Source organism: Chiloscyllium plagiosum, chromosome 9, assembly GCF_004010195.1.
Source record: "Chiloscyllium plagiosum isolate BGI_BamShark_2017 chromosome 9, ASM401019v2, whole genome shotgun sequence".
NCBI classification, from domain to species: Eukaryota; Metazoa; Chordata; class Chondrichthyes; order Orectolobiformes; family Hemiscylliidae; genus Chiloscyllium; species Chiloscyllium plagiosum.
This window is the reverse complement of record NC_057718.1, coordinates 20,313,151-20,337,830: the sequence shown is the minus strand read 5'-3', so window position 1 is coordinate 20,337,830 and position 24,680 is coordinate 20,313,151. Positions and strand designations below refer to the sequence as shown.

The following is a 24,680-nucleotide window of genomic DNA, read 5'->3' as shown; positions in this document are numbered from 1 at the left end:
TAAGCCACCAGATCCTATCCCACCTTTAATCTCTGGGGTTGTTATGTCAGCCTTTGGCAGTTTTACTTTGCCATCTAAATTCACATCAGGTCTGGAAATGTCTACATTCGGCTTCTTGAACTTCGGAACCTTCAATCCAGCATCTAAATCGCTGGCCACAGTTGGTGTTTTCATGTTCAAGTTCAAATCAGGAGCTGACAAATTTGCACTTGGCGTGTTAAACTTTGGCATTTTGAATTTTCCTCCTTTCAGTTCAGCAGCTGGAATATTTGCATCTATGTCTGCTTTTGGAAGATTCACATCAACATTTGGTGCAGCAAAATCACCCTTAACATTTGGAACAGATACATCAAAACCAGGTGCTTTCACTGATCCATCAACATCTACATCTGGTCCTTTTGGTGCCGATAAACCAAAGGATGGCAATTCCAATTTTGGCATGCTCCATTTGGATTTTGCTTCAGGAAGATCAACACTTGGAGCATTGATATCAATATTTGGGCCTTTCATATCAAGACTTGGGCCACTGATATCTCCCTGAACATCAGGAGCAGAAAGGTCCACCTGACCTTTTGGCATCTTCAGTCCTGTATTAGTACCTGACAATGACAGTTTGCCACTTGGCATTTTGAATCCCGGCAGTTTGAAATTTCCTCCCTTAAGTTTTGCATCTGGGATGTTTGCATCTATATCTCCTTTTGGAACATTTATGTCAACATCTGGACCCTCAATGTTTCCCTTGACATTTGGAACAGCAACATCAACATGTGGTGCTTTTATCGAACCATCAAAATCCACCTCAGGTCCTTTTGGCCCTGACACTCCAAATGAAGGCACTTTCAGGGTTGGCATTTTCCATTTTGCATCAGGAACATCAGCATTTCCTTTTAATCCCCCAATATCAACCTCTGGACCTTTGAAATCTGTCTTCAAATCTGGAGCGGTTGCATCAAGTTCAGGCATTTTTGGTTTGTTTCCAGATATTGAAAATGTGGGCTTTTTAAATTTTGGGAACTTAAATTTTTTGTGTGCACCAGGGCCATCAATCTTTGGAGCATTTATATCCAAGTTTGGACTTCTGACATTAGCTTGTATTTTTGGACTAGCCACATCTATATTTCCAGTTGGTAAACTGACATGCACATCTGAAGTAGAAATATTTTTTCCTGAAAGGTTGAGTGAAGGCGCCTTTAACCCTGTGTTTTTCAGTTTTACATCAGGTACTTCCAGGTTCATATCAGGCATATCATAGTCTCCACTGATCTTAGGTGTTTTGAAGTCTAAATGACCAGATCCTATCCCACCTTTAATCTCTGGATTTGGTATGTCAGCCTTTGGCAGGTTTACTTTGCCGTCTAAATTCACATTGGGTCCTTCAAGTCTGGAAATGTCGACACTTGGCTTCTTGATGTTCGGAACCTCCAATTTACTATCTAACTCGCTTGTCACAGTTGGTGTTTTCATGTTCACCTTCACGTCTGGAGCTGACAAATTTTCACTTGCCATATTAAATTTTGGCATTGTGAATTTTTGTTTATTAAGATCTGTATCTGGAATGTTTATCTCTCCTTTTGGAAAATTCACATCAACATTTGGTGCAGCAAAATTTCCTTTAACATTTGGAACAGACACATCAAAGCCAGGTCCTTTCACTGAACCATCAACATCCACATCTGGTATTTTTGGTCCTGATAGATCAAAGGGTGACATTTGTACTTTTGGCAATTTCAAATTTGTTTCAGGGATATTTACACCACCAATGTCAATATTAGAAGTGTTTATATCTGGTCCAGACACGTCCATTTCTGGCATTTTAGATTTGTTTCTTGAAATTGAAAACGATGGTGTTTGATACCCTGAGGACTTTATCTTCCCTTCAAGCTTGGTGCTTTTAAATCTTGGGCTATCTATATCAAGAGTTGGACTTTTGACTTTAGCTTGGATGTTCAGAGCTTCAAGATCTATATTTGATGTTGGCAGTTTGAGGCCATTATCTGGAATGAAAATATTTGATAAAGACTTGTTAATAAAATATGTTTTTAATTGTATGCCTTTTTTTTTGGATGCGGATCTTCAAGATAATTTACATAATTTATGTTTTTTATTGTTTACTTTGGTAGATCCCAGCTCTGATTGACTAGCTAGAGCTGATATCAGTCATAGGAAATTTTACACATTTGTCTAAATCCACATTACTTTCTTTTGTTCCTGAAATTTCTCACATTGCAGAAGATTGGAGCTCAGGGTATGAACTGATGTAGCTCGTCTTGGCCACAAGAAGCTGATTGGTCTGTGAGCTAGTGACAGTTATCAATGACAAAGACCTTTTACCTCCAAACAACTGTGTGATTGGCTCTTGGATGGCTGAGCAGCTTGGAGCTAAAAGCAAATTAGGAGATACAGAGATGGGCAAAGAAGTGTGCAAATTTTCTTGTAGCCAGAAACTGCCTGTTCACTGCAGTCAAAAACTACAACCTGACTATCGTTATTTAAACTTGAATAAAACCAGTTACCTTTCCTGCAGCAGTTGCTATAAGCTGTGGTCTTTGAATTGAGAAAACAAAGACATTTTCCAAGTGAATTAGTCACTCTGTACTTCTTAAAAACCAATGAAAACATCCAGAGAAAGTCATCTGATCAACAAGGAGTATGGCCAGCTGAAGATGAGCCATTTCAACATTATTACTTGGAAGCAAAGACTGCTGAACTGAATTTCCATTTTTTCTACCTCTACCAATAAATTGTGAGTATGTGTGGATAAGAGGGAGTTTATAAGGGGATTAAGTTTTAATTTAGTAGAGTTATGTGTTAATTAAAGTTTTAGTAGAGTTTATATCAGTTTCCCTGTAACTATAGTCTAATTGCTTGTAATAAATAATAATTCTTGGGTGGTACAGATACTTGGTCCATTCTTTCTACCAATCTTCATCTGAAAGTCAGATAAATTACTTGCATACGTTAAAAAAAAGTGAACATTGATATGACTCAGGGAATTGCATGGCTCAAATTATAGTAGGTGGGTCTTAGAACATAGAACATTACAGCACAATACAGGCCCTTCACCCCTCGATGTTGCACCAACCTGTGGTGCCAATCTGAAGCCTATCTAATCTACACTATTCTATTCTCATCCATATGCCTATCCAATGACCGTTTAAATGCGCTTAAATTTGGGGAGTCTACTACTGTTGCAGGCAGTGCGTTTCATGTCCCTACTACTCTGAGTAAAGAAACTACCTCTGACATCTGTCCTATAACTATCACCCCTCAATTTAAAGCTATGTCCCATCATGCTAGTCATCACCATCACTGTCCAACCTACCTAACCCTCTGATTTCTTATATGTCTCAATTAAGTCACCTCTAAACCTTCTCTCTAATGAAAACAGCCTCAAGTCCCTCAGCCTTTCCTCGTAAGACCTTCCCTTCATACCAGGCAACATCTGAACCCTTTCCAAAGCTTCCACATCCTTCCTATAATGCAGAGACCAGAATTGTACGCAATACTCAAAATGTGGCCGCACCAGAGTTTTATACAGCTGCAGCATGACCTCATGGTTCTGAAACTCAATCTCTCTACCAATAAAAGCTAACACATCTTAACAACCCTATCAACCTGGTGGCAACTTTCATGGATCTATGTATCTGGACACCAAGATCTTTCTGCTCATCTACACTGCCAAGAGTCTTACCATTAGCCCACTACTCTGCATTCCTGTTACTCATTTCAAAGTGAATCACCTCACACTTTTCCACATTAAACTCCATTTGCCACCTCTCAGCCCAGCTCTGCAGCTTATCTTTGTCTGTCTGTAACCTACAACATCCTTCATCACTATCCACAACTCTACCAACCTTGGTATCATCCGCAAATTTACTAACCCATCCTTCTATGCCCACATCCAGGTCATTTATATAAATGGCAAACAACAGTGGATGCAAAATAGATCCTTGCGGTACCCCAGTAGTAACTGAGCCTCAGCATGAATATTTCCCTTCAGCCACCACCCTCTGTCTTCTTTTAGCTAGCCAATTTCTGACCCAAACCAATAAGTCACCCTCAATCCCATGCCTCTGTATTTTGTGCAATAGCCTACTGTGGGGAACCTTATCAAACACCTTACTCAAATCCATATACACCACATCAACCACTCTACCCTCATCCATCTGTTTGGTCACCTTCTCAAAGAACTCAATAAGATTTGTGAGGCACGACTTACCCTTCACAAAACCGTGTTGACTTATCAATTTATTCATCTCTAGATGATTATAAATCCTATTTCTTATAACCCTTTTCAACACTTTACCAACAACCGAAGTAAGGCTCACAGGTCTATAATTTCCAGGGTTGTAATTCCCTTCTTAAACAAGGAAATAACATTTGCTATTCTCTTAATCACATTATGATTTGGAGTACAACTGACCAGATAATATTCTTTCATATTAGTTGTAATATATTTAATATTGAGGACTGTAAATTTGTGGTGCTTTTATGATAAGGCCAATATTTGGACTTCATAGTTTTATTTCTGACAAATTGAATTATGGCAATTTAATCTTTCATTCAGTGAATTCTCATATGGATTACTGGGGATGGAATTTGTGACTCTGATCTCCAGCATTAACAGTCCTCACTTTCTCCTCTAAACAGTTGCCTGGGAGCAGACTGAAGAATCAGCCTTTGGATTTTTCCATTCATATAATTGAAACAAATCAACCTGGGCTATGCAAACAGTGAGCAGCAACACCATCTACCCCCTTGATATCAAAACAAGTCTGCATTCAACGTGAATTAATTTTACACCCAGTATCAAGTTTGGATTTCTTGACATCAAGTGGTAAGGTTGTTAATGCCACTTTAAAATTCAGAGTTGAGCTAAGAATCTGACATTAAAGGTTTGTTTATTGTTAATGTGAATAAAAGCATTTATATTGTTGATTTGAAATCAGGAACCTCAAGATTCAAATCAGTCATTATTAGGTTTCCTTGCATTCCACTTTTTAATGTTTATTTTCTCTATAGAACTATAGAGACTTTAATTTCTCCTTTATTCCTTAAAGTTTTGATTTTAGTGCAAGACCGGGTGCTCTAGTTTACTCCCACAGTCCAAAGATATGCAGGTTAGGTGGATTGGCCATGCTAAATTACCCATAGAGTCCACAGATGTACTGATTAGATGGATTAGTCATGGACAATGCAGAATTACAGGGATGGGTTAGATTGAATGGCTGTTTGGAGGTCGGTGTGGAATGGCTTGCTTCCACACTGTAGGGATTCTAAAAGATGTTAGTAAACTCCACGGATATTTTTAATGAAAATTTGGTTGTTTCATGATCTGTATTACTAATAATGGCCTTTTTCCCAAATTTATTTAATTAAATTTAAACTCCCTAATTGTAATGGTGAAATTTGAATTTTTATATCCAGACCTCTGAATTACGAGTCCAGTGACATAGCCACAATGCCCGTATCATACCTCTAGTCAGCTGTTAAGTTTATATTATGAAGGAAATGTCATGTGTGCACTGGCTTCATCAGTTTCATATTTAAGCCAGTTGGTTGGTGGTCAGTTAGCTCACTTGAGTGGCCAGCTGGTTTATCAATGTCAAGCATCGACAATAGCATGAGTTCAATTCCTACACTGGCTGAGATTACCTTGAAGGGTTGTCAATCTCTTCCCTCATCTGAGGCACTGTGAACTTCAGGTTAAACTGCACTGTGGTAACTTTATCCTTATTTATGCCATTAATGTGGAAATCACAAATAGTGAATTCAATATGAAGATTAAAGTATAAATTTTACCTTCTGGTGCCTTTAGCTTCATGTCAATATCAGGAGAATATATCTTGGGCTCTTTTATTCCAAAAGATGTTTTATTTTTTACATTGACCTCTCCATTTAGGCTTCCAACACTCAGGTTTGGTTTTGCTAGCTTAAGATGTGGCTTAATCTTGCTGTTGTACAGCTTTAAGTAAGCTTGATCACCAGATCCCTGCAAAGAAGAACATAATTTGTAAAGTATGTATGCTCAATTGATTTTGACTCATAATTGGCATAAACGTTTAATTAAGAAGATCATAAGAGATAGGAGCAGGAGTGGACCACTCAGCCTGCTGCACCATGCAGTAAGATCATAGCTAATCCAATTGTGGTATTAATTCCACTTTCCTGCCTACACCTCATAAACCTTGACTCCTTGAGAGACAAAATTTTGACTGATTCAGTGATTCAGCCTTGAATATAGAGGAATGTCCTTACTTAACATTATAGTTGTGTTCTTTAAAAGTGTAACTTAAGTGAAACAACATTACTTGAATCAGCTTTTTCCCACACAACCAATGTAAAAACTGTAGCTAGGACCTACATGGCCTTTCTCCTCAGAGCTATAATCCTGGACCAGACAGCAAATTTATGTTACAATCTGCCTAAGGACCTGTAAGTTTAAGTAGACAAGTTCTGAGATCTAAGGAACTTACTAAGAGAATAAAGCCACAGGATTTCATGATCTTGAACAAATAACAATAAATGTTACTACCACAAGGTTACAACAATAATACAATCTACAATACTTATATAACTTGAATGCTAATACCCAGAACTAATGTGTGGTAAACCTGGATTATGGTCAAATACCTGAAACTACACCTCAAATGGCAAATACAGTGAGTTGTCCAAATGGCTCAGCAATTCTCAAACATTAATGACATGGTCTTCTGTCAAATTTCAGTGAACTTCACAAGGGATTCAGATCTTACTTTTGCTCATCTTGAAACACCCTGTAATGAACTGTTCTGTAATGAGCCACCATACTGACCGTGCCTGTTTTCAACAATAACCAACTTTGACAAAGGGTCAGTTAGACTCAAAATGTCAGCTCTTTTCTCTCCTTACAGATGCTGCCAGACCTGCTGAGATTTTCCAGCATTTTCTCATTTGGTTTCAGATTCCAGCATCAGCAGTAATTTGCTTTTATTTACTATTATTTTGATAACCTTCCTTTCCTTGCCCTGCACTTTGGAAACTGCACTCTAGTACTTACTCACAGTCATAACTCTAGGTTTTTACCAACAATTAACTTCACCAAGCTAGAATTCTTTCTTTCTCTGAGATCTGATTTGAATTCAGTTGCATTAAGCAAATACTACTTGTGTGCTTTTCAAACCCCCCCCCCCCCCCCCGTTCAGCTGGCAGACAGCTTCTTCTCAGTTTCCATTGCGCCTGGGACTATTTGGAGCCCCAACTCCAACTGAGTCCAAACAACACAGGGATATCCAACTTCTCTTGGGACTTCTCACTAAGTACCCTTGAGCAAAACCTATGTAAATTCAGTTATCTTCCTACAAGTATAGCTTAAATAGCAGTACCTACTTTTACTTTTTCTCTCTCTTTCTCATCTTCCCTGACTTTATCAACTGCCTGTAAACTTTGAACTACTTTTCAATAGCCCTTGAACTGTCCTGAGTGACCTATTGAAAACCTTGCAACTAAGTCCATCCTTTTTTCTAGGCAGAATTGCTAATATTTTGGAACAGCTAAACATAACAGCTCCATGGAACTGAGGATTTCCTGTATGTTATATTCTCTGCCAGAATGTTGGTGTCTGCAGGACAAATAATGTTTACAAAATGAAGAGTTTATTTAAGAAATTTTAAAAATAAATGTTGAAAACATTATAAGATGGAATGTAGTTAGATTCCTATATTTGTAAAAGATATAACTTATAAAATAAAATTCATTGAAAAATACAAAAGGCTTACTCTGCTTGTACCTGCCCATACACCACTTTCCACATTTATCAGTCTTCCCAATCATTGCCTTTCCTACTCCACAGTCCTCACCACCAATGCGCTTACCAAATCTCTTGCTCATTGCACTTTTTGCTTCCCTAATCATCCAGTTTCTAGCTAACTTCCTGTTTGTTGGCCAATCTCTTAATCCCCGTGCAACTCGTCAAGGCCCCAACCCTCCTGGTTTCCAATCCTGCCAGTTCCAGATCCTCACAGTTGCTTGCCAGCCCTCCTGTTTGTTGGCCAACTTTCCCACTTGCTGCATCCATTTCCCTTGTTGTGAGTGAAGGCCTGGGAGATGAGCAGTGAGAGGCAGGATGAGCAACTTTGGAGTGAGAGAAATGTTTGAGTTCAAGGTCATAAAGGTAAACCACAAACTAGAGAGACAACAAGAAGGTGGGCAAACAGAAAGGAGGTCTAGAAGGAAGGTCAGTGGTAGGGAAGGTCAGCCAGTGACTAGGATGATCAGGGACAAGGTGGGGGGGAGCAATGATGTTTCGTGAGAGGGAGGGTCACATACAGGAAGATTTAGGGACTGGGACATTCAGTGAGTGGGAGGGTCAGGCATGTGAAAAAGATTAGCAAGATACAGGTTGGGCCTGCAACTGGGAAGTTTGGTGAGAGAGATGGCTGGGGACTGGGAGGGTTAGTGAGAGCAGGAGTTGAGGACATAAAGGGTAGGTGGGAGGGAAAGTAGGTCAGTGCATGGGATATTTGGTGAGAGGGAGAGTCAGGGACTGGGACGGTCAGCAAAAGGAAGGTAACCAGCAACTAGGATGCTCAGTACTAGTAAATGTGAAAACTCAAGCAATGGCCAGAAAATTTATTTGTTTCATTGAAAGTAGCTAGATAAACCAAGAACTTTTTTTTTACCATGTCAGGACTGGACAGTCTGAAATCTGGACTCCTGAGTTCTTCTTTTGCATTTAGTTTTAAGCTTGTTTTGTATTGTTCCGAATATTTCAGTATTTTGCTAACTTCTTCACTGGTTAGATTGTCAAAATGTATTGTTACTGCATTCAATTGATCACCTACAAGACAAGATAAAGGTAAGATAGACAAAGATAAGTTTTAAAGTTATTTGTACTATATTAAAATGTACCACATTTTTCCAGAGAATAAAATCTCCTGTAATAAAATTTGTTCAACAAATACACATAAAAAATGTCACCATATGCATCAGGAGATATGTATCATCATCTCTGAGCATGATAATTACAAAGTATCTAAAAGCATTACAACATTCTAAATGGACCTTTCTCATTGGAGAAAACAATTAAACATTAAACCAGTAAAATGAAATACATTCATATAGCTGTATTTGTCAATGAAAGTGTTTGTAAAACAAAATAACTTTAAAAATGGAAGGGATAAGCTAACTCTTCCTAATTACCATGGTCTCTGAGAGGAAGGGGGTAATTAAGGGAATTGGAGGAGGTTTTAATGGGAGGACCACGAAGAGAAACCGTGTATGGGAGATTTGAAAAGGGATGTGGTGTGTGAGAGAAACACCAAACAGGAGAGATGTAGTGAATATGAGGATGGGGAATGGGAAGTAAAAGGAATGGGTAGGAACCAGCAAGTGTCAGAAATGGGGAACAAAGGTGAGTTGGTGACCAAGAGAAAGTCAGCAAGCAGGACAGAGTTGGCAAGAGGCAAAGAGTCAAGAAGCAGAAGTGAGTCAGCAAGCCAGAGAGGGTCAGAGAGCAGGGGAGGCCCTGTGAGCAGGTTGATGCCAAGCATTTTTTAAAATTCGTTCATGGATGTGGGCATCGCTGGCTGGCAGGCATTTTATTGACTATCCCTAGTTGCCCTTGAGAAGGTAATGGTGTGCTGTCTTCTTGAACCACAGCAGTCCGCATGCTGGAGGGTTGACTCACAATGCCCTGAGGAAGGGAGTTCCCAGAATTTGATCCAGTGGCAATGAAGGAACAGCAATACATTTCCAAGTGAGAATAGTGAGTGGCTTGGTGGGAAACTTGCAAAAAGTGGTGTTTCCATTTATCTGTTACTTCTAGATGGAAGAGGTCAATCAATCAGTCATAGAATCCACACAGTCATGGGTTTAAAAGGGGCTGTCTGAGAATTTTTAGTGAATTTCTTCAGTGCATCTTGTACACAGTGCATACTGTTGCTCTTGAGCATTGGTGATGGAGGACTGGTTACTTGTGGATTTGGTGTCAATCAAGTTGGCTGCTTTGTTCTGAATGGTGCCAAGCTTCTTGAGTGTTGTTGGAGTTCCACTCATCCAGGTAAGTGGGGAGTATTACAACTCACTCCTGACTTGTGCCTTGCAGATGGTGGAGAGACTTTGAGGAGTCAGATGATGATGATTTGCCACAGTATTCCTAGCCTCTGACTTACTCTTGTAGCCAATGTGTTTATATAATGAGTCCCATTGAGTTTCTGGCCCAATGATAACTCTGAGGATCTTGATAATGGGGGATTCAGTGATGGTAACACTGGATGGCATGGTGGCTCACTGGTTAGCAATGCTGTCTCACAGCACCAAGGATGTGGGTTTGATTCCAGTCTCGGGCGACTGTCTTTGTGGAATTTGCATATTCTCCCTGTGTCTGCGTGGGTTTCCTCCAGGTGTTCCAGTTTCCTCCCACAGTTCAAAGATGTATAAGTTAGGTGAATTGGCCATGCCAAATTGCCCATAGTGTTCAAGGATGTGCAGGTTAGGTGCATTAGTTATGGGAAATGCAGGGCTATAGAGTAGGGGGGGGGGGGGTCTGAGGGGGTTATTCTTAAGATGGTCAGTGTGGACTTGTTGGGCTGAATGGCCTGTTTCCACACTTTAGGGATTCACTAACATAGTATTCTATGGAATATTAAGGAGTGGTGATTAGATTGTCTCTTATTGACGATGGTCATTGCCTGGCATTTGTATGGTGTGACTGTTACTTGTCAGCCCAAGTCTGGATATTATCCAGATCTTGTTGCATTTGAATGTTGCTGAACATTGTGCAATCATCAGCGAACATCCCAAAGTCTGACTTTATGATGAGGGAAAGTCATTGATGAAGCAGTTGAAGTTGGTTGAGCTTAGGATGCTACCCTGAGGAACTTTGTAGTAAGGTCCTGAAGCTGAGGTGACTGACCTCAACAACAATGCCCATCTTCCTATATGCTAGGTATGTCTCCAGCTAGTGGAGAGTTTGCCCCCGATACTCCGAGGGCTCCTGTCAAATTCAGCCTTAATGCCAAGGACTGTCACTCTAACTTCATCTCTGGAATTCACCTCTTATGTCCATGTTTGCACCAAGGCTGTAATAAGGTCGGGAGGTGAGAGAACCTGATGCAACCCAAACTGGATGTCACTGGGCAGATTACTGTTGAGCAGGTGCTGCCTAATAGCTCTGTTGATGACATTTTCCATCACTTTACTAATGATAGAGAGAAGACCCATGGGGCGTTAATTAGTTAAGTTGGATTTGTCCTGCTTTTTGTGCACAGAAAATACCCGGACAATTTTCCACTTCATTGGTTAGTTGCCAGTTTCGTAATTGTACTAGAACAGCTTGTCTAGGGGAGTGGCAAGTTCTTGAGCACAAGTCTTCAGTATTATTGCTGGAATGTTGTCAAGACCCATAACCTTTTGACACCACCTTCACACACAACACCTTCAACATATTGTCTAGCCATCACCATTGTTAACAGCTAACCAGAGAATGCAACTTTTTTAAAAAAAGGTTTTGTGATTTACACATGAAAAGTGAAACTATCACTGTATTCTTAACAGACAATTAATTTTTCAATGTATAATTTCAGTTACATCACACTGTAAATTTTTGCTATAAATTCTGTGTGTTAGGATTGAGCCCTCGACTATCACCTGATGAAGGAGTGTCGCTCCGAAAGGTAGTGTGCTTCCAATTAAACCTGTTAGACTATAACCTGGTGTTGTGTGATTTTTAACTTCATAACCTTTGAGGTATCCAGTGCCTCCAACCATTTCTTGATATCACGAGGAGTGAATTGAATTGGCTGAAGACTGGTATCTGTAATGCTGAGGACCACTGACAATTCTGGCTGAAGATTGCTGAGAATGCTTCAACCTTATCTTATGCACTTGTGTTGGGTTCTTTCATCATCGAGGCTGGGGATATTTATGGACCCTCTTCCTCCTCTAATAAGTGCTTTAATTATCCACCACCATTCACGACTGGATGTGGCAGGACTGCAGAGCTGAGATCTGATCTGTTGGTTGTGGGATCATTTTGTCCTGTCTATCACATACCACAATGGAGGGTATTCCCAATATTAAGGTGGGATTTGTCTGGACTGTGTTGTGGTCACTTTTACCTTACCAATGAAGCCAGCAGATTGGTAAGAATGAGGTCATGTATGTTTTTCCCTCATGGTGGTTCCCTCCCCACCTGCTGCAGACCCAATCTAGCAGCTATGTCCTTTAGACCTGACCAGCTCAAACAGTAGTGTTGTTTGTAAGCCACTCTTGGTGGAGGACATTGAAATCCCCCACCCAGTACATTTTGCACCCCTACCATCCTCAGAGCTTTCTCCAAGTGTTGTTCCTAGTTTTGCAATAGTCCCTTTCTGCAGCAGGAAGATGATGGTCTACTGGTATTATCATTGGACTATTAATTCAGAAACTCAGCTAATGTCCTGTGCATCTTGATTGGAGGTGTAATGATTCATCAGCTAAGTGAGGATGGAATGTAGAAATCAGCAGGAGGTTTCCTTGTCCATGAGATTTCATGGAGTCCGGAGTTAATATTAAGGATTCTGAAGACAACTCTCTGTATAGCACTGTACTGCCACCTCTGCTGGGTCACTCCTGCCAATGGGACAGAACATATCCAGGGATGGTAGTGCCTGGGACATTGTCTGTCCCATAAGTTTGACTTGCATCAGTCTAGACTGTGAGACAACTCTCCCAATTTTAGCACTCGCCCCCAGATGTTAGTAAGGAGGACTTTGCAGGGTTGACAGGGCTGTTTCTGCCATTGTCTATTCCTGCACCTAGGTTGATGCTGGGTGGTCTGTCCTGTTCAATTTCTTTCTTGAGACTTGAGTCAACCACACTGTTGGAGTCACATGTAGGCCAGACAGGTGAGGATGGCATATTTCCTTCCCTAAAGGTTTTTCTGACAATCAACAGTTGTTTGATGGTCTTCAGTAGATTCTTAATTCCAGACTTTTTTTTACAATCGAATTTAAATTCCACCATCTGGTGGGTTTCAAATCCAGATGCACAGGACATTAGCTGAGTTTCTGGATTAATAGTCCAATGATAATACCAGTAGACCATCATCTTCCTGCTGCAGAAAGGGACTATAGCAAAACTAGGAACAGAGAGCTATGGGAGGCACAGCCTGGATAACAAGAAAAATGGATGATGGTTACCTTTCACACATACTCCACCCTTGCAATTTAGTTTTATAAGTGGGGGCCTTATGAACATAGTGAGTTTGAAGTGGCAGCCTGTATACCTGTATTGTAACATGTTATTGTTACAAAAGTAAAGACAATGAAAAGTAACAGTGAGAGACTGAGTGGAAACTTTGTATCTGCCTTAGTCTTCCCACAAGTTGTGAGCCAAGATTCAGCATTTAAGAACAGAATGAACAGAAAAACACTGCAACAAAAGAAAAGTAAGGTGGATACTGGAAACCTGAAATTCAAGCAACAAATGCTGGAGAAACTCAGCAGGTCTAGCAGCATCTGCAAATAGTAACAAAACAAATGTTTTGAGTCCAGTATGGCTCTTCAAAACTGCTTCAAACTTCCAACTACTTCAACCATTAGCAATGCTGATGGTCACTCATTGACCTCATTCATTTCCTGTCTCTTCCACTCACTGTCCCAGTGAAATACATTTGAGGCAACTCAGTAGTGCTGCTGAGAAGCAAATCTTGGTTAAGGCAACGAAGTGAAGCCTGATGTTGCTGGACAGAAATTTAGGAGATGTCAGTTCTCTAGATACTGAAGTCTTAGCCATCCTGCCATGAAAATAAGCATGCTGGCACATGCGGAAACACGTAGCAGACTCTCAGAAGATATGCAGCAGTCAGCTGGGATTGACTCCAATATAATAGAGTAGAACACACTTCAGAGAATAATTCACAATAATACAGTAATTCTTGGCGCACCTGGCAGCTCCAGGAACATCTGCAAACATTCTGTTGTATGTAAGGCCTCCAGGCAAATTGATTCCAGTGTGGCAATGCTGACTACAGGTCAGGGGAATAGTTCAGACAGATTAATACCTCTGAATTCTGTAATATCTAGGGCAGCACCTCAGGCTTAAATGAAATTGAAGATAAGCTGTCATGGAATTAAGGGGCAGGTTTTGACTTGGTGCAACAGTGTAAAAATGAAAGATAGTCAATCAGCAACCCATTTTACACCATTCATAATTTATATTTTCACAGGTCATAACCTTAAGAGTCTTAAGTGAATTTATCACATGAACATAAAGAGGCAGAAGCAGGCTATTCAGCCCCTTGAGCCTACTCAACGTTCAATAAGATCAAGGCTGATCTGACTAGAGCCTCAAATCTGCATTCTTGTTTCCCCAGAAGATACAGGAGAAGAGATAGGCCAGTCAGTCTATCTCGTCTGCTTCACCATTCAATGAGATCCTGGCTGATTTGATTGTAATCTCAAATCTGCATTCTTGCCTACCCCAAAAACCTTTCACCACCTTGTTTAACATGAATCTGTCTTAAAAATAGTCAAAGGCTCTGCTTTCACTACCTTTCAAAAAAGAGATTTCCACAGACTCACAACCCTTGGAAAAAATAATTGCCTCGTCTGTTTTAAATGGGCAATTCCCGACTTTTAAACAGAGATCCATAATTCTAGTTTCTCCCATAAGAGGAAACACTCTCTCTACATATTCTTTGTCAAGACTGTTTAGTCAGTTCTTTCACCAATATCCGTAACTTGTTTTGCTAGTACCAATGGGATTTCAGAATCCTCTGAAAAAGTCATACTGGACCCAAAACATTAAGTCTGTTTCTCTTTCCATAGATGCTGCCAGACTTGCTGATTTTCTCCAACATCCTCTGTGTTTTGTTATAAATGCCATTCATTGGTTACAATTATATGTGAGCCAGAAAATCAAGCTGCTGGACAAAAATCAGCACCTTTTTCAAGGTAATGTACTCTGGCTGTAGACAGCAGGAAATTTCTCATATTGAAAAAGATTTCCCAGAGTTCCAGACAAAACACTTAGGTCCTCTGGGGTTTGCATATATTTAGGCAGTGAATGTGAGTCAGATCAGACTGAATTTTTTCCATATTAAGATGTTTTTCTGGGTGGCAAGATAATTTTCAGGTCATGAACTTGATTGCCTTTGCAGTGTGACAGCAGGTACAATCTCTGAAGATGCATCCTATTGAGAGGGTCTTATCAGCTCCAACATCCAACTGGTAATGGGCAAGTGTGATAAGGAAATGACCATGCAATTCAGCACACTCAATTGAATGAGGGTGACTTGTAGCCTTCACTATGCCTGAAGGGAGATGGCTGCTGAGTTGAATAGGATGAGAGAGAGTTCAGATAAATTGGAGAGATTTTCCATCCAACTCCACTTTGATTTAGCCCTCTTCTGCTCTTCCTACCTTTCCCTCACTGTTGCTATTATTATATTACCCATAATAGGCTGTGCGCTGAAATTGAACAATTTGGAAATACAGGTGATTTAATGGTGCAGGTGAAAATTTGTACAGGTGCTGTGGTGGTGGTAAAAACTGTTTGGTTGTGTGTGATAACACTTGTTGTGAAAAAAAAATTAACAAAGGTGTGAAACAACTGGAGCAGACATTGAGTTACAAGGCAGCTTTTCACATTGCACTTCACATCAGCTCTGATGAAGTGTCATCTTGACTTAAAATGTTAGCTTGCACTCTCTCCACAGGTGCTGCTTGACCCGTTGTGATTTCCAACATTTCTGTTCTCACCAGGCAACACTATCTGAGAAAGCAGTCTTCAAGGATAAGCTTTTGAAAGTTTCTCCCTGTAGATAACCTTGGCCGTGCCATTTTGTATCTTCGAAGTTCTGATTGCATATTATATTCAAGTAGTCCTATCTTCCACTGTGCACTGGGCTCCTGCAGACACTCCTGTGCACCATTGGAAAAATTCCATTCCCTCACAAAATGCCTGGTAATTGCTTGATTAACAATTTTAGTTGGTTTCATACTGTTGTTGTGGTTCACAGAAATCATCTCTGGCAAAGATGGGGACATATAGTCATTCAGGGTTGATGACATTTTTTTCTACTTTTCCTTGTCTTGAGGAAGGATCTACACTGATGAGTGAAACATGTGAAAGAAGCTCAGGCAAGGGAATAGGACACCACACATATCAGCTCACTAGAGAACAAGATAGTGCACTAACTCTGCCTCACAGGACATGCATGCTGACTTTGAGGACTCAGGCCATTGTATAAGGTTAGTGGATGTACATAAAGAAAGTCAAGATGCACTTGATCATCAGCCAACCAACTTGTAATAACTTGGCTCCAACCTTGGAGTACAGCTTGAATTTCTGTCATGGCCTCCATAGAGTGTGGAAGCTATTCTGCCCAACATGGGTTGAGTGGTCACCTCCACAAACACGAATATAAGCCAGACATTGAGGGAATGGAAGCCATTCCAATTCCTAAAGATGCCAGGGTTAATGGTTGCACACAAAGTAACATTAGTGTTGTATATGGAGAAGGAAATATGTGCAACATCACTGCCAGCTGGATTGGGCACTTAGGTAATCTTTACATGGTTGAAAAACAAGCATGGTGCCAACAAATTTCTAAGTCAGAGAGTTGTAATTGTTTTGTCCATGCTAAAAACATGTTTTGATTTTCAGTTGTATCAGTTCTGGTATTTAATATTTATCACTCCACATTAAAAAAAATGGAATGGTTACCTTTTTTCAAAGTACCAGCTCTGGCAACTGGAGAGTCTTGTTGAATATCCTCAATAATGACATTTCCATCATTTGTATCGGTGAGGGTAAGTTCTTCCGACAAAGCCCCAATGTTCCCTGGGAGAGTAACTCCCATCATTTTGTTAAAGCTGAAGTTCTGGTTTCAGAAGAAAAATCACACCTATGAGTTTGGAAGGTTCTTTACATAGCCTAGAATTCATCTGTAGATTTTGACTAAATAGATAGATTTAATTCTAAAGCTTTTTACTATGTTACATTGAAAGGGAAGTGTTTTTCCTAATTCACAAAGTCAGTGAGTGCAAGATTGGGATGTTATGGGTGAAAACTCTCGACAAGATGCCTGTTCTCATTCCCATCTTTCCATTCCAACAGTCTGACAATAATGCTTCCCAGCCAATTGATGTTCACATTTTGGTTGGGTAAGTTAATGTTCTGATTGCTTCCGAGTAGATTATACCCTGTGACAACAAAGAGCATTGAAGGCAGTATGGCATAAAACTCAAAGTGGAACGTGAAAGTGCTATATTCCCTCTCTGACACTAACCTTGTCCTTCTAGGTGGTGGAGGTACTGTCAAAAAAACATTTTGGAGAATTACCTCACTACAACCTGCAAACATGAAGCTTATTGGTACGAAGATACATTTCTAACATTAATAGGTCAGTGAATTTATAAACCAGAGACTTTGCTATCAATATAAAATAGGAGAAGGATGAAACATTGCAAGTATCAGAATTTTCAATCTACCATACATGCTCACATCATTAAACATTAAAATTGGTTGTTTTGTGAAAATCCGTACCCACCATTTTGTCCCCTCAGTCACTGCTCTTCTAGTGGAAATCCCTGCAGACAGAGAAACAAAGTGAAAGTTTTTTGCATTCTATAATAACAACACTACACTTTATTTGATTCTGTCTTGAAATCTCTTCCTCTTTGTCAAGAGCACCATTTTCCTTGCCAATGAGCCTAGACAATACCTATCACTAATTGGGAATATCTCATGTCCAAAGCTTATAAACGTTTTTAATTGACATAACAAAAGATGTTTTTGCAGAAAGTTTATCACTGATGGATTGAGTCTTCTTCCAATTTCTGGCCACGTCCCTTGGTTTTGCTTCCACTGTTTAAGTCATGTCACCTGCTTTCATTTACATCATTAGTGGGATGCAATATTTAGTGGTACTATTGCTAGACTATTAATCCAGGGACCCAGGCAATGTTCTGGGGATTGGGTTCAATTCCTCCCAACGTGGCAGATGGAGGAATTTGAATTCAATATAAGTCTAGAATTAAGAATCCAATGATGATCATGAAACTGGTGTTGATTGTTGGGACAAACCCATCCGGTTATAGAGGTATACTGCACAGAAACAAGCCTTTTGGCCCAGCTTGTCCATGATGATCAGGTTTCTTAATTTAGTACTGGTCCAATTCGATTGCTGTTGGCCCATATCCCTTGAAATCTTTCCTATCCATGTACCTATTAAGAATCCAATGATGATCATGAAACTGGTGTTGATTGTTGGGGACAAACCCATCCGGTTATAGAGGTATACTGCACAGAAACAAGCCTTTTGGCCCAGCTTGTCCTTGATGATCAGGTTTCTTAATTTAGTACTGGTCCAATTCGATTGCTGTTGGCCCATATCCCTTGAAATCTTTCCTATCCATGTACCTAGAATCATTCCATGTTTTAATGATCCATTCACTAATATCCTTTAGGGCAGAAAGCTGTTGTCCCTATCTGGTGTCACCTACATGTGACACCAGGCCCACAGCAATATAATTGACTCTTAGCTGCCCTCTGGGCAATCAGGTATGGACAAGAAATGGCCAGTGACACCCACGTGCCATGAATTAATAAAAAATAAACTATGTCTCTCAGTTTGTTATAGCACGATTCACATATGAATTTAGAAGTAGAGAAAATCTGTGGCAACAGAAGAAGGTCTTTCAGACTGTCACATTCTTGCAGCCAAAATAAGAGTTAACCAGCCTAATCGCTCTTTCTAACTGTTGGTCTGTAGCCCTGTAGGTCACAATTCTTCAAGTGATTTTTAACTGTCTGCCATCTAATCCTCTTTTCCCGGGGAATATTTAGTTGAACCCTTAATATCATCGAATCCCAACAACGTGGAAACAGGCCTTCAGCTCAACAGGTCCATACCCACCCTCCAAAGAGCAACCCACCCAGACCCATTCCTCCACATTTACCCCTGACTAATGCACCTAACCTACACATCCCTGAACATTATGGACAATTTAGCATGGTCAATTCACCTAATCTGCACATCTTTGGATTGTGGGAGGAAACCCATGCAGACACAGGGAGAATGTGCAAACTCCACACAGATAGTCGCCCAAGGCTGGAATCGAACCCAGGTCTCTGGCACTGTTAGACAGCAGTGCTAACCACTGAGCCACCATCCCGCCCTCTTAATTGAAATCTTAAATTCTCCCAGCAAGATACAATGGGATGTTGGAATGAGTTTCTAGCAGGTTTACTGCAGAAAAAAAAAGTGTCAGATTTCAGCGAGTTTCTCTCCAACCATCAGCAGGCAAGGTCACAATTACTTCAATAACTGGTCCATTTTCAGAGCCTCGAGAAAATCTCTGGCAGAGAGAGAGAGAGAAAGAGAGAAAAAATTAAAGGATACAGATGTTAAGATTGCACCGCTGTACCAACTAGATAAGTATATCTAAAGGTACTCTATGATCTTATGATCTGATGTAAGGTCCAAGCCAATTGGTTTATTCTCAGTAATGAGAATGTGACGTTATCCCTGAATAGAGGATTCAAAAGGAAGACTCTCTGACTATAAGTTCCCTGGGAACAACATAATATTTCATGCTCCACTAGGAGGCACCACTGTACTACTTACGTTCTCAGTGGTTTGCTGCCAATTAACTTAAAAGAATAACGATTTCAGAAAAGACGGGTTTTGGTAATAATAATCGATTGAAAATGAAAATATAATCATGTTCTTTTAAAAATATTTCATTGCCCTATAAGTAACAAATTGGACTTTATAAGAAGTATCACTTCAACATGCATAAAGTTTACTATGATAGTGGAGAACGTTGAGGAGCAGATGGAATTTGATGTTTTGAGAGATCATTCAGAAGGTGGAAGTTTTAGAAACTTTTGCAGGAAGACAGTAACAAGTGAAAGCTGAAGTGGTTTTGAAGAAACTTCTGTAGAGCTCAATGGTTCTTCTCCTCAGTTACTCATCGATTAGTCTCTATTGGTGGAGGGGAAGTAGTAGGATAAAAATTATCATTGAAAGGTTTTCTAATTCTTCCATGGGACATGGCTATCACTGGCAAGATCAGCATTTTGTTGTCCATCCCTAGTTGTCTTTGGCTTGCTTGGAGATTTCAGAAGGCAGCTAAGAGTTGACCACATTGCCTCGGCCTGGAGTCATGTGTAAGTCAGACTGAATAAGGATACCAACTTTCCTTCCCTGAAGAAAATAAGTGAATCAAATGGGCTTTTATGACAATTAAAGATAGTTTCATGGTCACCATCACTTAGGCTAGACTTTGAATCCTCAATTCAATTTCCTCTGATCAGAGGGCTTGAGGCGCTGAGTGGGGCCTAGGACTTGAAAAGATTATTCGATTCAGGTGTGTTGAGAGTGTAATGGAAGAAGTAACAAAGAGGATTGATGAGGGCAAAGCGATGGATGTGATCTATATGGACTTCAGTAAGGCGTTTAACAAGTCTCCTCATGGGAGACTGGTTAGCAAGGTTAGATCTCATCCAATACAAGGAGAACTAGCCATTTCAATACAGAACTGACTCAAAAGATAGAAGACATTGGGTGGTGGTGGAGAGTTGCTTTACAGACTGGAGGCCTGTGACCAGTAGAGTGTCACAAGGATCGATGCTGGGTCCATTACTTTGTGTCATTTATATAAATAATTTGGATGTGAACATAAGAGGTACAGTTAGTCAGTTTGCAAATGACATCAAGATTCAATGTGTAGTGGACAGTGAAGAAGGTAACCTCAGAGTACAACAGGATCTTGATCATATGGGCCAATGGGTTGAGGAGTGGCAGATGGAGTTTAATTTAGATAAATGTGAGGTGCTGCATTTTGGAAAAACCAAATCTTAGCAGAACTTATACACTTAACAGTAAGGTCCAAGAGAGTGTTGCTGAACAAAGAGACCTTGGAGTGCAGGTTCATAGTTCCTTGAAAGTAGAGTCGCAGGTAGATAAGATAGTCAAGAAGGCATTTGGTATGTTTGCCTTTATTGATTAGTGCATTGAGTATAGGAGTTTGGAGGTCATGTTGTGGCTGTACAGGACATTGATTAGGCCACTTTTGGAATATTGTGCACAATTCTGATATCCTTCCTATTGGAAGGATGTTGTGAAACTTGAAAGGATTCAGGATGTACGTTTGCTTGCTGAGCTGGAAGGTTCATTTTCAGACGTTTTGCCACCATACTAGGTAACATACTCAGTGAGCCTCCGAATGAAGCACTGGTAGTGTAGCCCACTTTCTATTTATATGTTTAAGTTTCCTAGGGTTGGTGATATCATTTCTTGTGGTGACATCATTTTCTATGGTGATGTTATTTCCTGTTCTTTTTCTTAGGGGGTGGTAAATGGGATCAAATTTAATGTGTTTGTCAATAAGATTTCTATTTTGAATGCCATGCTTTTAGGAATTCTCATGCGTGTCTCTGTTTGGCTTGTTCTAGGATAGATGTGTTGTCCCAGTCGAAGTGGTGTTCTTTCTCATCCATATGTAAGGATCAACTAGCCACATCAATTAGCCACAAAACGACATGACCCACTCTCACTAGTATCTTTACATACAGATGAGGAAGGACACCACTTCAACTGGGACAACACATCCATCCTAGGACAAGCCAAACAGAGACATGCACGAGAATTCCTAGAAGCATGACACTTCAACCACAACTCTATCAACAAACACATTGACTGTAGTAATACAGAAACTGCACTATAATTGATCTATTAAAGACGCATTGATGTCCAAGTTATGAAGCACCATTGGAACCAATTGATCAAAAGAAAGGAGATGTCAAATTATGATTGCACTAGCCTAGACTTCCGGATTGGTGTTAATTAACTGTCTCTGTTAGCCTATCTGGTCAACACTGATATTAAAATAATAATTGTTAGGTAATTCAGGGGACTGACTTGTGTCACCAAATCTGCCCAAAAGTGCTACAAATACAATTTTCTCTAGTTTGGTTTGAGTCAAGTTTGTCCCCACTGCCCAGTAAATATCTGACTTTCCTTGAACAATGTCTGCCAGACTTACAGCATGATATTAGCAAACTGACATGTCAGTGCATCGCATTGCTTTTCTTTCATCTCAGTTTTCTTTGGTATTGCTAATCTAATTAACTCAGTTCGATCATCTCCATAGCAATAACTTGTCAGAGAACGTCATGTCGTGAAGGTGTTGCCATTAAAAATAAAATCAAACTGAAACCTCCACCTCTCCGAGGGTGGGGTTTTATAAACTCAACAGTCAACAAACTGGTGTGAATTCAAATGATATACGTCAATAAAGTTGTAGCATTCCATACATCATTATGACTGGATACAAGGTATAGTATGTGTAACATATTGACATAGCTCGGGTTACTGTTGTTAATTGTTGATACGGTAACGACAATGAATAGTTTCCAGATTCATTTTTAGTTTTGAAAGCAAATTTCACTCCTACTGAGCACTAAGTTAAAGGTGATCTGGCCCAGTGATAAATGCAAATATTGAAGGGTAATATCTGGGGTCATCAGAAGCAGAATTTCTCTACTGACAGTCCCCTAGCCACCAATAGCCACTCTTGAAGGAAGTTCCCTTCTTTCATATTTTTGTGATGGGCACTCATACCAGAGATGAGTATTGGGCACTGCCAGATAGGCAGGCGACTGGACAGCTTCAGCGGCCCATTGTAGGGATTGGGAGGAGGTGAGGGTATCCAAATCTTCTCCTTCAGGAATCCTTTTTGTTTCTAAAAATATACTTTTGTAAATAACAGTTCGACTTTAACATTATACCAAGTACAAAACAGATTGGTTTCTCATATATAGCACTCTGAGGTGCCTCAGTATTTACAATATTCATTTCATGTCATCCATACCATCTCAGGGGTGTTACACTGTTTCCAACTCCTTGGTTTACTACTGTGAGAGGGCCCTTAGAAAGAGTGGTGGGAAAAAGAAGTCTTTCAGCTAATCTTTCAGTGATCAAGGTCAAAGCCCAGATATGTGCTCACATTTGGGTTTCCACAAACCCAATGCAGAGACCTTCTGTGGTCCCCAAGCTGGGACAAGGAAACTCTCAAACTGTGAGGTCCCCTCCTCTTATGGATGGTCAACCTGAAATTATGATTGGAGTCGGATTAGTAGCAACTTTATTTGAAGCTGACGGTTATTTTAACTCCAAAGAACAACCTCTGGTGTGGAAATTATAGGCCAGGGCCTTTTTGTTGTAGACCCGCCAGACTTGCTGTTTATAGAACCAGTGGCACTAACATTTAAATCACCATGAATCATTCTCTTGCATACCTCATGTATAACTATAGCTTCCATCAATATTACTTATTTTTGTAAGCACAACTCCTTAGTTTTGTATTTCTTTGCTTTTGTCTTTGTGGTTTATTATCTTTCCCAGCCATTTTGTAGCTGCTTTGTGATCGAACCTGTGTGAACATACTGTATACATGTGTACGTCCATGTAAGTGGAGTACCCAGCATTTTAAGCAGGATATTATAAAGAACCTTCCCCAATCTAAAAGTTTCGATACACTTCCTCTTTATATCTGCAGCTGTATATTTCTAGCAAATTGAGCTTTTACTTCAAATATATAGAATTTTCAAGTTCTTTTTCATTTAATTTAAAAATATGCTACAATTCCCACCATTGGAAAATCTGAAAGAAGTTTTATATGTTCATCACGGTTACAACTATTTTGGACAATTATGTTTTAGTCTCAAACCTGGCAGAGGACGTTCTTTGCTGTCGGAAAATGTTGAAAGAAGCAAGAGATTAAATGGCAGAGTTTCAATAGTTGATATGTATTTGGTCATGCAGTAGGTGAAATTCTGGTGAACAATTCAGACATTCAGTCTGCTTGAGACACCGAGCCCTATTTTACGTCTCAAATTCCAAAACCAAAAAGCCAAACCTATACTACAGAAAAACCCAGCAACTAGACCACTCCTGAGAACAGTTTACCTGCCTCACAAGGAGCTGAGAGCAAGAATATATGAGCCACAATGAACATTTGTTCATATTACAGTTTCCTACTTTTCTGATGTATTGTCCTCAATTGTTTAACAATCGTGTCCATATATGGGCAGAACCTGCTGTGGCATTACAATGTTAATTTACCCCATTACAGTTACATATCCAGAGGATTAACAATTGTTTTACTTGCAAGTCAACACAAGTAAGAATATTCAAGTGCTTGCCACATGTAATAAGTTAAAACAATTAGATATACAATTACTGCAAAAGTACAAAAACAAATCAAATTAATAAATACAGAAAAAGAATAGTCGAAGAAATTACCCTTCATAAGGACATCATCGGAAAGATAATAAAACTTCCTTTTGTCTCAAGAGGGGAAGGTATTAGTTACTATCACAGCAAAATTAGTCAGTTCATTAATCATTAAACTTGCTGTCACAGTGTACAGCTTTGGGCTGTGTGTCTGAGCTACACAATTTAGGGAACAAACAAAAACAGAAATTGCTGGACAAACCCAGCAGGTCTGGAAGCATCTGTGAAGAGCAAACTGAATTAATATTTCAAGTGCAGTGATCCTCCTCCTAATTTGTTTGTTTTGATCTCCAGCATCTGCAGTTCTTTGTTTTATATTAGCACACAATTTATGGTTTTTACAGGTAGGTGGGAATGTGGAGTCAAGGCGCAATCAGATCAGCTAGGGATGGAGGGGCCAACTAGCAAACTA

At 39.9% G+C, this 24,680-nt stretch overlaps 1 protein-coding gene across 1 annotated transcript in view; it reads right to left on the bottom strand.

Moving 5' to 3' along the window:
• Positions 1-24,680, bottom strand: part of si:ch211-125o16.4 (neuroblast differentiation-associated protein AHNAK) — a 48,004-nt gene that overhangs the window by 4,552 nt on the left and 18,772 nt on the right. The window contains exons 2-6 of the mRNA XM_043696757.1: positions 17,516-17,555; positions 16,690-16,846; positions 8,661-8,818; positions 5,803-5,992; positions 672-1,994 (exon numbers count right to left, since the gene is read on the bottom strand). Coding sequence (XP_043552692.1) covers positions 672-1,994; positions 5,803-5,992; positions 8,661-8,818; positions 16,690-16,846; positions 17,516-17,518 — 1,831 coding nt within the window. The 5' untranslated portion in view covers positions 17,519-17,555. The remainder of the gene's footprint in view (positions 1-671; positions 1,995-5,802; positions 5,993-8,660; positions 8,819-16,689; positions 16,847-17,515; positions 17,556-24,680) is intronic.